The following is a 16,106-nucleotide window of genomic DNA, read 5'->3' as shown; positions in this document are numbered from 1 at the left end:
GTGTATGGGGGGGAAGCTGGGAGGAGGAATTCTTCCTGTTTTTGCAGACCACAAATCCTGTCTGGGGAGCAATTACAAACTCCTATGTTGGCTTCTTAGTTTGTGTTCAGAAATCCAAGCCAGAGTTAACTCTTTCTTTTAGTTTTCTGAAGGAGAAACATACTCAAATGTTACTATATCAAGTCAGTACAGCATAAGTTATGTGCTTACCTTTCTTTTTTGTATTCTACCCCATATATACTTTTGAATCCACTGATTCCTCTTTGTAAGTCATTTTATTAGTGATTTCTTAGATTTGTAGAGAATCCACAAAAGGATTATGGGCTAAAATAAGGTGATAACTGTCAGAACCTGCAGCACACACAGTGATCAGTGGTGTTTGTATCAAATCCAAACTTGAATTTATAGGAAACATTATAAAAAATGTATTTTTTCCTAAATTTGCTGTCTTAAAGCCACATGTAGTTCAGATTGTGTCATACTGGTCACAAGGAAAGGTAACTTTGACTTGTTTCATTCTGGTACCTATTCCAAATTCAGGATTGTTGGTTTCACAACACTAAAAGATGTCGGAACAGCAAAGAGAAAAACTAAACCTATTTAGAAAAACCTATAAACTAAACCTATATAGAAAAACTAATCTTACTCTTGTCTTAGCAGTGAGTTGGCTATTTTTTTTTTGGTGAGGTTTTGCCCCCCAAGTTTTTAAATCCATTATATAAGCAGAGAAGCATAACCCATTGGTGAGGCTGTTCAATCTAAGAAGTGTTGTCTTAAATTGATGCATGAAGATTTTAAACATAGAATCATAGGATGTTTTGGGTTGGAAAGGGCCTTAAGATCATCTGTTCCAATCCTGTGCCATAGGCAGGGACTAGGGTCACACTAGACCATGTCACCCAAGGCTTTTTCAACCTGGCCTTGAAGACCACCAGGGATGGGGTGTTCACAGCTTCCTTGGGCAACCCATTGCACTGCCCCAGCACCCTCACAGTGAAGAACTTCTTTCTTGTATGTAACCTGAACCTCCCCTGTTTCAGTTTGAACCCATTACCCCTTGTCCTATCACTACAGTCCCTAATGAAGAATCCCTCCCCAGCATCCTTGTAGGCCCCCTTCAGACACTGGAAGCTGCTATGGGGTCCCACCACGCAGCCTTCTTTTTCAGGCTGAACAGCCCCAACTTTCTCAGCCTGTCTTCATGTCTTCAGCATGCTGCTTTATCCATCTTCAGGTTCCTCACACTAAACCATGCCTTGGGTGACATGGTTTAGTGTGAGGTGTCCCTGCCCATGGCAGGGGGGTTGGAAATGGATAATCTTAAGGCCCTTTCCAACCCTAACTATTCTATGATTCTATGATTTCTACCACTAGCAGCTGCTGTATGCTGGGTTACAAGAGTTGCAGCAGGTATGGGGCCTGGGTGTGTGCTTTGCCCCTGTCTCAGTCCTCCAGCTCACACCTAGAGCTGTTCTCACTGAAGGACGTGCCTGTTGAGTCCGTTTCTGTGGATTTTGTGCGTAGCAGTATTCATCTTGCGGTAGTTATGTCTTGTTATTTCTGACTTGGTCACTTCCCCTTTAGTTTTGAGCAAGAAACAAAATGTGACCGTAAAAGCCACAGGACCGGTTAAAAAAATGCAGTTGGAGTAGTTCAGATATGTTTAATTAATTGCAGTGAACGTTTAGATTTCAGGATGTCTGCTCGGAAAGGTTTGTGGCTTAAGTGAAATAAGGCAATAGGGAAAACAATGCTTTAAACTTTGTAGTGCCAAAAAAAGCACTTGATGAGAAAACCGCAGGGACTGGAGTGCTGCGTGTTTGACATATCAGATGGACAGGGCCAGGCACAATATGGGAAAGAATGAAATATCCCAAAGGAGGAATGAATACTGGGAGAGCGACAGCTTAAAAGTAAGTGCCTACCAATCTTCTGTTGCTGCTGAGAGAAAGAGGAGGTGTTTGCTGCCGGTTGGAAATCTTCTTTGAGCGCTGTTGTGGTTGCAATAATTAACTGGTGGTAAAATTGCCATGATCATAACCATAGAATCATAAAAAGGTTTGAGTTGAAAAGAACCTTAACATCATCCAGTTCCAACCCCTGCCAGGGGCTGGAATGCCTCACCTTAGGCCATGTTGCCCAAGGCTTTGTCCAGCCTGGCCTTGAACACTGCCAGTGATGGAGCACTTACCACTGTGTTCAGAGGATTCATCCCACTGTCAGGCAAGTTAGTTTTTTTTGTTGCTTTCTTTTTTTAGCTTAGCAACAGCTCTGTATTTAAGGAAAGCCATAAATACATTGAAGGAAAACCATAAATAAAGAGAACTGGCAGTGAGTTCCGTAGGAACAAAACATCTTGATTGCATTTTAAAAGTGGATATTTTGTATGATTTGCTATTGTATGGAGCAAAAGCTCATGTTAGTTGTGAAGGTGAGGTTATTCTTTGAATTTTATAATGTGTCAAGCTAAGCAAGAAAACATTCTTTAGGAAACTGTTCTCCAAACAATGTGTTGGCATGCAGGTTTGGGCACTTGTCATTGCTTCTGTTGGCATGAGGAGGATTTCTAACTCATGTGTAAGGGGATTTGGGCTTTAGCCTCAGTCAAATTAAAGTTTCCAGAATGTGCAGGACTTGAATGTTGCTCACAGGCAGATGCATGCACAGTCTCACAGTGGCACTTAGTGATTTCTTTGACTTTAAAATCATTGAATGGTTTGTGTTGGAAGGGACCTTAAAGCTCATCCAGTTCCAACCCCTGCCACAGGCAGGGACACCTTCCGTTAGAGCAGGTTGCTCCAAGCCCTGTCCAACCTGGCCTCGAGCAATGCCAGGGATGGGGCAGCCACAGCTTCTCTGGGCAAATTACTGTTGATTAAACAAAGAATATGAACTTTTAAATCTTTTTTTTTATTTCCGTGTTTTCATTTTAAGAACTTGAAGATGAGTTCTGAAAAACTGGGTCAATTTCGGTAAAGAGTCGTGAGCAATTAAAATCTTAGGGAACACTGTGGAAAAACTGAAGGAGCTCAGTTTTTGTTTGGGAAGTGGTATGTGGGTGACTTGGGGCTCTGTAGTGTTGCAGTGGAGGTAAAGATGTAACTGGCTTCAGTGACCAGCCAGATTCTTGTCTAAAGGAGGGTACAAAGTGCAAGGGTAGGCATCCTTAGAATAGCCTATCCATGGTTGTGTGGACTTCACTGGAAATACCTGAAGGCAAATTGGATCTTTCTAATAAAGTGGCTAATTCACTAAAGAAGGTGTTTGTGGTTTGTATTAGTTACAAAGCCAGGTTATTTATCACTTCTGCTGTTATAATGTGTGGAAAAAAATTATATATGATAATTTGAAGTTGCTTTTTGTTCACAGAATGATAGAACTGTTCAGATGAGCCTTGGGAAGTCAGATAGTGCAGCTTCCTGTGCTCGGAGCAGAACCAGCACGGTGTTCAGGCCAGCTTCCTTAGGGATTTGTCTGCTCAGCCTTGCAAACCTCTGAGGACAGAGGTCGGATAGCCACTTGGGGTCCCTGTTCCAGTGTTTGAGCGTCTTGATGCAGAAAACACTTTCCTCAGGTCAAATCAAGACCTTCCAGCCATGCTCATGGTACTCCTCACTGGCTGATCAATGCTTGTGTTGTACTGGGGACAAAACAAGGGTGCAGCACTCTGGTATAGTGAGTGCCAAGTAAAGGGGATTAATCATTTCCCTTGACCTCCTACCTACACTTCTGGTACTAAAGCCCAGTGCACTGTTAGGCTTCCTTGCTATTTTTATCCTATAGCTTTTGATATTTTTAGCAGTTATTTTAGACTCTTTCCTCTGGGCTGTACAATCACAAAAATATGTGGTTCTCTATTAAGGTTTCTAGGCCATAGTTGAAGAGCTGTTGCTGTTAGAGTTTGGTCTGAACTTTACCACGTTGTTTGAAAAGCATATTTTATCAAGTGAAACTTTTCTTTGTGGAGGGTATAAATGAAAAAGCGAATTATCTGTTTAACACCTGTTCAGCATCTTTGTTGGTGACAAGGACAGTGGGACTGATGCATCCTTGGAGTTAGCTGATGACACAAATCTGTGTGGTTCAGTTGATATGCTGGAGGGAAGGGATGGGATCCAGAGGGACATGGACATGCTTGAGAGGTGACCAATGCCAACCTCATGAAGTTCAACAAGGCCAAGTGCAAAGCCTTGCTCCTGGGTCCAAGCAATCCCAAACACATGTACAGGCTGGGCAGAGACTGGATTGAGGGCAGACCTGAGGAGAAAGACTTGGCTGTGTTCACTGACGAGAAGCTCAACATGAAAGTGTAAATTGGGGTAACAAAGGAGAAACAGAATGAAAAGTATACTGAACACTAGAGCTCTTCATTACTTGGATTAAAGGGTGATTAAATTGTGATTGCTTTTGTGCAATCCCCCTTTTGAGGTAAAAGATACCAGTCTTAAGACTCCTTCAGACTGTTGCTGATGTAGCTGATGTCGGTGCTCCTGATTGATGTTCCACACTGGGTCATAGAGTTTGGGGGTGAAATGTTAGCCATGTATTAGCATCTTTGAACCTCCCCAAAACAGGTGGTCAGACATGGCTGACTAATTATTTTTTATGTTTAATTATTTCCTGCTCTTCTATTACCATTTCCCAATTACATTCTTCTCTTACCAGCTGCAGTGTTAATACAGGCCTTGGGTTGTACCAGCAGCCCTTTGCTTGGCCTGTCTCCATCTTTCTGTCGGGTTTTCCATCAGCTGTCATTGCTGTAAAATAGTGCAGGGTTTTCTGAACTTCCACCCACTTTTAGCAGTTGAGTTCAGGGTTGGGTTAGGCATCACATTGCATTTGCACAGGGCATGGGGCTGTTTGTTTTGAAAACAGTCACAGAATGGACTTGGAGGAAGAAACCTTTCTGCTTGCAGTTAGCCCCTGCCACTTGCAGCAGTTGACGGAGCTGTGCTTGCTGCAGGCACTTGCACATGATGTCATCCATCAACCTGCTGTATTTTCAGCTCAGGAAGTGACTTCGTGCACCAGTTCGTTGTCTGCACATTTTTCTTCCTCCTGAGCTCTGACTTCTCGGCATCGCTCTCGCTGGAGCTGCACTGCAGCCGCTGATTTCTTTCCTTCCTCTGCTCTAGTCTCTTTTCCTTTCTTTGTCTTTGGGGTTGGCAGGTTGGATTTTACACTTAGCCAGAAGGGACCACAATAGAAGATAAAAGTTACTTAGATCCAGTTCTTAGTTTTTTAGTACTTAAAATACATTTCAGTGGGAGGCTGGAAGACCCTGTGTGTCCTCCCCTTGCCTGCCTGACAGAGACTGGAGGAGAGAAGCCACTGAGTAAATGATGTGCACAAACAATAGTCATGATGTTTGGTGCACACTGTATATAATACAACTGTGAATGCACAGGCTGTACTCCTAAAGCTGTTTCTGAAATGAGGACAGTCACTCAGTAGCCAGTTGCTTGTCACAGGTCAGTGTGTTACTGCAGAACTTACTGAAGTTCTGATGTTCTCAAGATTACTCAAAGTGTCTTTTATTACCAGGTTAGCTTGCATGGGTAAATTTAATTGTGCTTCCAAACAGGTGAGTGTTTTGGTGTTTAAACTAAACTTTTAATACTATTACAGGGTAAAAAAAACCAAAAAAACCCAACAAAAACCCAGAAGTAATCCAAGAAAGATGAAATATCTGGTGTTTTTTCCCTATGAGACTTTTTCCTGCTACCTGTCACATTGTTTTCCTTGTTCCTTCAACTGAAGTGCTAGCAAGATATGTTCTGTTAACATACTGTTCTCTTAAGCACTCTATGAATACTTGAAAACTTCAATGTCATGAAGTGGAATGTCCAAGCCTGGCTTGACCTTCTGTTACTCATGTGGTAGCAATATAAAAAAGTCCTCAGTGATGTGAGGACAAATGAGTTCAGGTTTATAAACTCAGTTTCATATTGAGAGACTTTAATGATTCAACATGTGGTACCTTTTGTGTTCAAGGTTTGTGTGTAACAGCTGTGGGGACAATGATAGAAATCCCAAATCCCATAAACTCCAGAATAGCACCGGTCCAGTAGGAAATAATGGAACTTGAGTTTTCCAACCTTTGCTGAAGCACCTGGAGTTCCATACATGGTGTGTAATTCAGGGTGCCTTGTCCCTTCATGCTGGCTTCAGGGGTCCTATGCAGTTCTGGTGCCCTCAACATAAAAAGGACATGGAACTGTTGGAACAAATCCAGAGAAGGGCCACAAGGATGATCAGGGGACTGGAGCACCTCCCGTATGAAGACAGGCTGAGGAAGTTGGGGCTGTTCAGCCTGGAGAAGAGAAGGCTGCGTGGAGACCTCATAGCAGCCTTCCAATATCTGAAGGGGGCCTATAGGGACTCTTCATTAGGGACTGTAGTGACAGGACAAGGGGTAACAGTTAAAACTTAAACAGGGGAAGTTTAGATTGGATATAATGGAGGAAATTGTTTCCTGTTAGGGTGGTGAGGCACTGGAATGGGTTGCCCAGGGAGGTTGTGAATGCTCCATCCCTGGCAGGGCTCAAGACCAGGTTGGACAAGCCCTTGGGTGATATGATTTAGCGTAAGGTGTCCCTGCCCATGGCAGGGGGGTTTGGAACTGGATGATCTTAAGGTCCTTTCCAACCCTAACTATTCTATGATTCTATGTATGAGCAGGTTGCTATGTATAACCAGGTTTGTGTAATTCGTCACTTTGGCTACTGTGCTTAGCAAGTTGCTGTTTTTGGTTTCATACTTACTTTTCTATAGGGTGGTAATTATTCATCCTCCATCAATAATCTGCTTTTTAAACTCTCTTCTGTAATAAAACATTCAGAATTCTTAAAGTGTTTTTCTTTAGCGTGCAAACAGTTTAATTCACTCACTAATTCTCTCATTTGTATTTATAGGAGAGGTCTCCTCACAATCTACATGGCCAATCAAGTAAGTAGTCCTTTATTTCAAGAATAATAATATGTAAGATCCATTGAAAAAGTGTGTTGTTTAAAATTGATGCTGAGATCCATTCCATTTATAATCATTTGTCCTCGGTTCAGATTTATTTCTTATTAATCAACTAAAATGATCTTAAGAGCAAATTGTGACTCGGGAGCTTTGGCTATTGTGTGTGCAAATGTTTTTACTACATGGTTGTATCAATTTAAATAGTGTGTCACATTGCTTACAATCTCATTCAAATAAGTATTAGTAGTAAATTTAGCTAAATGCTGCTTTATGCGTTAACTTCTTCTAAGTATGTAATACTTATGTTACTTGATCATACTCCTTTAGGAAGTATTTTACTATGCCAAAAGAGTTATCTGACATTTTTGTATAGTTTGAGATGCATAAAGAGTCACAGAAACTACAGAAAAGAAAACTGAAGAGCTGTGTTCTGGACTACTGGGATGATTTGCTGTGGCCTCAGGAGAACTGGGCAAGAGCAGAAGTCTGAAAAGAATAGCGACTAGAAGAGATGGGACAAAGAAAATGTATCATAGGGTGATAAACATGATACCTTCTCTTCCATCCTTGTACAGTCACTGTTGATGGTGGCTGTAATTCTGAAGATTTAGGGTTGGAACATTTGCTTTTGGCAGGAGGTGACATGTGTTTGCTGGCAAGTAAATACCCTGGAAACTCTCCATATGCATTTGCCTAATGGGTTACACAGTTCTCGCTCAAATTCTGGTGTTCAGTAATTTTTTTGAGCACAAATGGTTTCTTGGGTTATTCTGTATTGACAGATTGCCTTTCATTACAGACTGATTCCTGAGTGGAGCTTACAGACTCCAGAAGGGAAGAAATCAGTTTTTACCACAACGTTTCTATTGTCAAGTACTATTTGAACTTTTATAGCTGCTTGACTTGGATGGCTCTTACCCCATCCTCTAGGATTCCTTTTCTTTATAAAGTTTTTTGACTTAATTTTCAAAAATGACAAATCATTTTCTTGAAATGTAGTAAATGAGATGTTCACACTCCCAGTAACTCATGGGAACAAGGTTTATACTTGCCAGGAAATCTACAGCTTGAAAACCAAAGAATCACAGACTGGTTGGGTTGAAAGGGACCTTAAAGCTCAACCAGTCCCAATCCCCTGCCATGGGCAGGGACACTTTCCATTAGATCAAGTTGCTCCAAGCCCCATCTAACCTGGCCTTGAACACTGCCAGGGATGGGGCAGCCACAGCTTCTCTGGGCACCGTGTGCCAGCACCTCAGCACCCTCACAGGGAAGAATTTCTTTCTAATAAAAGTTTGAAGTTTTCCTTGAATTCAGAAGAGCAGCTGTGTAGAAACTCCTTGTTCAGGAAACAGGTTATAAGGATGGTGATAATCAGTTGGAGATGCCATCATTCATTTCTGATAGACTTCTCAAGAGGAGGGTGAACCTTGGTTTGGATGATCCTTGGAGGTCCCTTCTGTCCTGGCATTCTGTGTTATGATTCTAAGAAGTAAGTGCAGTGAAATAACAGCACAGTATCCCAGTTCTGAGAATGCTGCCATTGCTTTCACAGCCCTTAAGCTATGATGCCACACAGTTCATGGGATGTTGGATGGTGTTATGCTGGACGCAGTTTCATTTGATGGACACCATTCAATGCAGTGGATATTCTTCTCTTCAGCAGAATGGCTTATTTTAGTCACAAATCTTTGTGGTGAACTCAGGGCTACGAGGGTTTGCTTTGTAATCTGCCCTTGATCATGGGATATTTACCTTGTTAGCAAGCTGTGTAATCATGGTAAATGTTTCCCTATTTGTGTAGCTTGTCTTTGGCATAGAACTTTATATGCTTTGATAAGATTCACATAGAAATTTACTAAGCCTTTAAACCTTGTATTTCTGTCATCATTATATTGTGGCATGCCCCATTCTGAGAGCTGGCAAATTGGAATCATTAGGTTGTGAAATTACACTGCATTTCTTGTATTGTGTAGAACTCGTGTCAGGACCTATTAAGATACTCATCGAGCTAAATGTATTCCTTTGGGTTTGCTTCATGTCTTGCTAAATCTTTTGTGGCCTGAGCAATAATAATTGAGGCTTTTTGTGTGACTCTTCATGTGTGCCTTTGCCCAGTTAGACCGGATGTGATTGTGATTAGGTTTATTGGCTGTTACAAGGAATTATCATGATTGCTGCTGCAGTGAATCTTTAGGGCTTTTAAATTAGGAAGTTGTATTTCTCTTGTCCTGTTGGTCCTGTGTGACAATCCATCCTCAGAGCTGAGTTTACTTAGCAGGAAGGGGAAAGGTGTGTTAAAGTCTTTATGCTGCTGTTTTCTCAGCTCTGAGTGAAACAACGAGTCTAAGGACTCATCTTATAAAGGTAGCGTTTTGATTGTTCTTTAATCTGAAGCTATTAGAAACAAGTGAGTAAGTGTCCTGGCCAGTTTTAAATATGTCTGTGATAATAGGTTTATGTGAACCTGAACTCCCCTGTGTTTCTTTACCGCTTACACAATAAAATAACAGGTTAAATATAAGCTGTTTGGGCTGTATATGCTCTATGGAAATGCCGAATAAAAATGCTTTCTTAGACTAACTTTTCTGCTAAATTGAAGCTGTACAACAGTGCGTTCAGGGCTTGGATTTTCATATCTTTTTAAAGATAAGACTAGAAATAAGGGTAGGAGTGAAGGATCTGTAGTTTTGTAGTTTCAATTTTGATATGCAGAGTTTAACATCAACTTCTGAGCTTCTCATTGGAAATCAGTCAAAGTTTTCTGAAGGAAATTAATATACTTGAGCCTTAACCTTGTTGAACGTGTGGGTTTGGGAGTGTTTAACTAGTTACAGTGTGAGACCTGATGCTCCCATAAGAGCCTGTCACAGAAGAGCAGTGTGGTCATTACTGTGGGCCACACAGAAGCATGGAGCCTTTCAAGTTCTATTTTGGATTGCATATGTTAAAGTCAAGAAATTTCTAGCATGGTAAGAGGTGCATTAGTAGTGAACATATAAGATGATCCTTCGTGGATAATGTGAGATCAAAAGGAACCCCAAGATTCCAACGAAAGGTGGAAAATGAAATGTAATCTCTGCAGTTATTTTTATCTGGAAAAGTAGATGGTACCAATTACTGTCCATGAGTAAGACTTAGAGCTCTTACATTTCCAAACAGTTAAGGCATACTTGATTGTGAACAGCTCAACAGTTGAGTTGTTGCTTTTAAGTTGAAGAAAGTGGTTTTGGATTAGGGTGGGTTTTTTTGTGTTAAATATGCAAGATAGGGAGAGACAAATCTACAGTAGGACTCATTTCATATAAAACTTGAGAAGCAAAAGTTCAGAATTGCTGTGTTGGCATTGAAATGCAGCACCAAAGAGGCAGTTATCCTGGCATGTGCTGAATTACAACATGTGTTTTTTGCCTTTATAAGAAAAATATGGAAGTTTCTTTACGTGCTATGTTTGAGATTTAAACTGTGCATCACTATCTCAAAGGCTCTCTTTGTTTTGTGCTATGGCTTACAATGTATGGTATTTATAAAACTGGAAATGCTTAAGCATTAAGATAAGGCAGCTAGATGCGAAAGGCAGAGCGATGCTGTTGAGGACTGGTTCTCGAGTGTGATGGGAGGAAGAGGTATAGGAATAATGCCTAGAGGAAATCTGGAGAGGGACTTTTTACAAGGGTAAAAGGATCTACGGGTAGGACAAAGGGGAATGGTTTGAAACTGAAAGGAGAGATTTAGATTAGACATTAGGAGTGAATTCTTCCCTGTGACGTTGGTGAGGCCCTGGCAGAGATTGCCCAGAGAAGCTGTAGCTGCCTCATCCCTGGCAACGTTCAAGGCCAGGTTGGGTGCAGGGACTTTGAGCAAGCCATGAACTGAAAATGGGATGTTAGAAGTGAATGCAAACTACAGGTTTTGTTTCTTCGGGTACTGCAAAACACTGACTGACTTTCTTCATTTTAGTGCCAGCAGTTTCTTTGATTTCAATAAATCTCAAGTAATCCATTATCTACTTTTGCTCATGATGCTCGCCGACCAGCTGCTATGCCAGCCTTTCTTCTTAACCCAGTGGCAAAATTCCTGTAGCTACACTTTCCTGACACTGCTCCTAACTCCCTTCTGTTTACAGTTCACAGCTCTTCTGGAAAACCTTTGCTGCACGGATTGAAGGTTTTCCACACCCCAGACCTGTGTTTGCGGCTCCCATCCACATGAGAGGATTGTGGTTCACACAAATCAGTTTGATTTTAAGTTGCTGTTCAAACTACGAGCTAACTCCAGTAAAGTTCCAGCAATAATCGTTCTAGCTTGATGCACGTTCTTTGAGTCTTTGTGTGCACAATACACAACCTACATTGCACACAGGCTAGAACTACAGATTTTTGCCCGTTAGTAAGACTTGCTTAACAGATCAGTGAGAGGCCTTACTCCAGAAGTTCTCAAAATAGAAATATCTTCAACCTCTGCTAAATTCAGACCCAGAAGGTCCAGATGGACAAGGTCTTGAGCAACCTTCTCTAGTGGAAGGTGTTCCTGCCTGTGGCAGGGGGTGGGAACTAGAGGAGCTTTGAGGTCCCTTCCAACCCAAACCAGTCTGTGAATCTGGCTAGCCACAGGGGCAGCATCTGGGAGTGGAAAGGTATAGGTATGAAAAATAAGACAGAAAGGATTGAAAGAAGAGGAGGCTGACAATTTGGAGATGAGAAATGAGAATTTATTGTGGCAATAATCATGAAGGGACTGGAGCTGGACTGTTGTAATGGAAATTGGTTTGTGGGAGTGTTCCAGCTATAACAAGCAGAAGAAAGATGAGAAAATGTAGAATCTGTTGTGGTTAAAGTAGTGAGCAGATGATAAAGAAAATTACGGGGTTGTGGGCAAAGGAAAGGATGAATTTTGTTGTCTTTATTATGAAGAGAAATATAGCAAGAGTCCAGACAGGCAGAGAGGGGGGATTATTGAAGTCCTGGGTGGGGGAGTTGGAGAAATGGTGTCAGCAATTGCACCTGGATAACGTTTGTACAGAAATATGGAGGTTGTGTTTAATTTATCATTGTGCTGATATTGTCTGCCATTTATGAAGTATTGTCTGTAAGTACTTCTATGCAGAGGCAAAGATATAATGTATATAATGTAAGGAATACATGGCCATGCTTGTCATCAGTGATGTGAAAGCAAAGTAGGGGAGGAAGGGTACATCTTCCCAGAGATGTGCAACGCATAGATCATATGTTAAAGACCAGTGACAATAAAGAGAAGTGCTGAGAGGATAGTGATGAGTGCAGTATGGAGAGACTGTCAGGTTGTTGTACATCTAGTTTTTGGGAAACCCCTGGGAGCTGCTGTGTTCACTCTAACAGCCTGCTCGTGAAGCTGAGAGCTTGCTCCCCTCATCGCTGTTCATTTCAGAGCTATCAGCTCCTTCCCCTTCCCCTTCCCCTGCTGTTGCAGGAATACTTCTTTCATTTGTATTTCAAGTCTAGTTAAGAAATAAAGCTACTAAGAAATACTGTTCACATTAAACATCTATTGAACTGAACACATTGATAAAGGCATTCCAGTGGGTGATGCTCCACTTCTGTATATGATAGAGAATGTGTAATACAGCTGAGCACAAAGTTTCTTGCAGTTCTAAAGTAGTTGAAGTAGTTTCATGCTTGAATTGTTTTTCAGTTGCATAAGTAGACGAAACCTGTGTTCGTTTTGTCTGTATCTTTGTTTACTCCAACCAGTCAGTGTGAGGGCTGCCTGTAAGTTGTGCTTTTAAAGCTTGATATATTTGGTCTAGGTGCATGCAGAATGCTGCAGCACAGACTTCAAAAGAAATCCCCAAGGATGTGATGGAGAAATGAGTATCCAGAGCTCTTCATTGGCTTTAACTCCAGATATTTATATGGGATTTTTACAGGATGGAAGTTCAAATGATGCAAAATATCACTAAATCTTCATGCTTTGCAGTAGTTTGAAGAAGTGAAAGCCATTAGCCTAATTTAAGATACATGGTACACACAGGCAGTGAAACTTGACAGAGATACAGCGCAATATAAAGCAGCATTCAGATGTTTGAGGCCAAGGGCCCTCCAATGCCACTTTCCACATACTCTAGATTTGTTATGGTTTCATCCTTTGAGGGGGGTGATATGTGGAAGGGCGGAAGAAAGAGGGGTGAGACTTGTGATGGCAAGAGACAAAGCAGCAGCAGAAACCCACTGCTAAGCTGTGCTTTTTGCTGATTCTGTAGTTCTGTGTTTTTGCTAAAGGCAAACTGGTAATGCTGTAAAGGAGCAAGAAGTGCTCTGACTGAGCATTCCTGAGTGATTTTCTCACCAGCTTATCAAATGCTTTCTGTACAATGTGTCTGAGTTGTTACGGATGTTTCAGGGAATACTTTGTGCCAGTTGCAGTTACATGAGGGAGGATTCTATGAATAATACAGGTTGAAGGGGTTGTTTTGTTGTTTGGGTTTTCTTCTTTTGAGTAATGTGCTGTTGAACTATAAACTCATGTTTTTCATTTGTGTAACTTGCAGCTTTGAGTTGCTGGTGCTGTTCAATGCTGGAGAGCATTGCATGCCAGCTCAGAAATAGCCTTTAAAATACAAAAAGCTCATGATTGTCACTTCATCATTGATAATTCTGTGAAATAATTGGTATTTAACATATCCCATGTGTTTTGGCTAACCGTCATCATAGAATCACAGACTGGTTTGGATTGGAAGGGACCTAAAAGCTCATCCAGTTCCAACCCCTGCCACGGGCAGGGACACCTTCCACTAGAGCAGGTTGCTCCAAGCCCCTGTGTCCAACCTGGCCTTGCACACTGCCAGGGATGGGGCAGCCACAGCTTCTCTGGGCACCCTGTGCCAGCGCCTCAGCACCCTCACAGGGAAGGATTTCTTCCTAATATTTAATCCAAGTCTCTCCTCTTTCAGCTTGAAGCCATTCCGCTTGCCGTTTCACTTCATGTCCTTGTAGTTCTTTCTTGCCGGCCAAAAAAACCCTAAGTACCAGGCAAGCTCTGTTGTTATAGTAGTAAATCGTCCTGTCTTCTCAGTTTTGTAAGTTATTGTTAGGACAGCACAAGTACTTTAATACTTGGTTTAGTTTGGATATTAGGAGAAATTTCTTCACCAAAAGGGCTGTCAAGCACTGGAACAAGCTGCCCAGGGAAATGGTGGAGTCACCATCCCTGGAGGTGTAGATGCATCACTTTGGGAAGTGGGTTAGCGGTGGACTTGGCAGGGCTAAGTTAATGGTTGGACTCAATCTTAAAGGCCTTTTCCAACCTAAGTGATTCTGTGTTTCTATGGTATTCAGCTTCTGACCTCCCAGTTAACTTAGAGGGGAAAAAAAAAATCCTGTTTGGAAGCTCACAGGGAACCTCTTGGATTTTCCTCAGTGAAAACCACACTGAGCTGGAACTTGGGATCATAAAGTAATTCCTACCTTGTTGCCCCATGTTGGGATGCGTTGTGATGTATGATCTCCATAGGGAAGCACCTTTCATTTGCTGCTAGGGAAGATCAAAAAGGCCAGAACTTGGTACTGACCAGAAAGAAGTCTCAAGTGCTCACTGAGGGCAGAGTTTCTGCTGCCCCATGGACAAACTGCCTCAGGTGATGACTTGATGCTGGCTGTGGTTGATTATTTCTGAACTTCTGTCACAAGTTAAGCCTTTAATTTTAGTGCTGACAAGAAACAAGTCTTCTCTGCTATAAATTTAGGCATTGATAGCAACTCACCAGTGTTTTCCCTGAGGCTATGGTTCTAATGTAACACATCTCAAGTTGGAAAGTCAGCTGAGAGTCCTGAATCCCCACCTCTAATAGAGGCATTTTTGCCTCTGTTTTGGACCACGTTGTAAGCTGGGTTTTGTGTAGGGTTGGTTCCTTCTGCTTCTGTTGGTTCCTTTGCTTCTATGAGATGTTCCTTGAGTAATCCTGCCTTTTGTTGCAGGATAGTGTTTTTCTGCTATTTGTCATCTGGATTTAGGAGGAGAGCTCTTCTGTAGCTTCTGCTCCTTCGTTGTGTGGGTCTTAGTGGAATAACAGGGTAGAACACAAAGAGCTCACAGCATTGCTGTTTCATAGAAGGCATACTCGACTGGAGCTCATCAGATGTTTGTTCTAAGGCCTTCGCATCATTTACTCTTCCCATGTTTTAATGCCAGGCAGAGTCAGCCCCTTTTTTTCTGACACTTGGTATGGCTGGTGTCACAGCATGGACGATCAGGCATGATAAATGCACTTCTTGGCAGTGACAGAGGACTTGAATATAACCTGGTTTATGAAACTCAGCAAAAAGAACTAAGATTGGTCCTTTAGATTCCTTCAGAATCCCTTAGATTTTAAAGAGCAAATAGGAAAGAAGAAAACTAATGACATTAGGTTACACATGAAGGCAGCGTGCTTGAGTGAGAAATGTGGCTTGTTTTTTTTAATAGAATTTCAACAGACAGTCTTTAATAATCTATAATGAAATGGTAATGAAATAGAGCATTCTTAGGCACTAATAGCACTGAAATTCCATTGCAGAATAAAGCCTCAAAATATAAAGTTGTCCTTCAGAAACATCTCAAAGGAAAAAATCATAATGAAACAAGAGGGATTGAAAGATTTGCTTAACTAGAATGTACTTCTTACTCATTCTGGTCTCTTTCTCCTTTGCTTTGCACTCTTATGGGTCAAATCAGTAATTGAGAACCAGCACTTATTAATGTTAGGCTCTTGTAATGATTCTTATTTGCTGTAATACCTGGGCATGCATAGGCATGTGTGTGCAGAAATAACTAAAACCCTCCCAACTTAAAAATAATTAAAAGTACCTAAACCCAGTTTTGAATGAGAATATGATAAAGAAAACCCATTTTCTCTTCTCAGAAGACTTGTAGGTTTTCTTAACCTTGTTGTGCCTCTGATTTTGTCTCATTCTCTTAGCATCCTCAGGGGACAGAACAGTTTAGGAGATGCTGTTAATACCATGTGCCAGTTGTGTACTGGAGCAGCAAAGGAAAGGAAAGAGTATATGTAGCAGTAGCAAAAAGCCAAGATGTTTTCTATTAAGATCTTAATAAAGTTAATGTAGGCTACTTGAAAAGGAGCAAATTTTTCCGAGTGGTTTGGGGGAATATGGAAGTTAATC

At 41.5% G+C, this 16,106-nt stretch overlaps 1 protein-coding gene across 1 annotated transcript in view; it reads left to right on the top strand.

The window, feature by feature from the left end:
* Positions 1-16,106, top strand: part of TMEM135 (transmembrane protein 135) — a 163,078-nt gene that overhangs the window by 30,602 nt on the left and 116,370 nt on the right. The window contains exon 4 of the mRNA XM_061457995.1: positions 6,915-6,948. Within this exon, the coding sequence (XP_061313979.1) occupies positions 6,915-6,948 (34 nt within the window). The remainder of the gene's footprint in view (positions 1-6,914; positions 6,949-16,106) is intronic.

This window comes from Pezoporus flaviventris, unplaced genomic scaffold (assembly GCF_033815535.1).
Source record: "Pezoporus flaviventris isolate CSIRO_AGI_PZ_B2104156 unplaced genomic scaffold, CSIRO_AGI_Pfla_v1 ptg000025l, whole genome shotgun sequence".
Lineage (NCBI taxonomy): Eukaryota > Metazoa > Chordata > Aves > Psittaciformes > Psittacidae > Pezoporus > Pezoporus flaviventris.
The sequence above is the reverse complement of the archived record's forward strand: the minus strand, read 5'-3'. Positions and strand labels throughout refer to the sequence as shown.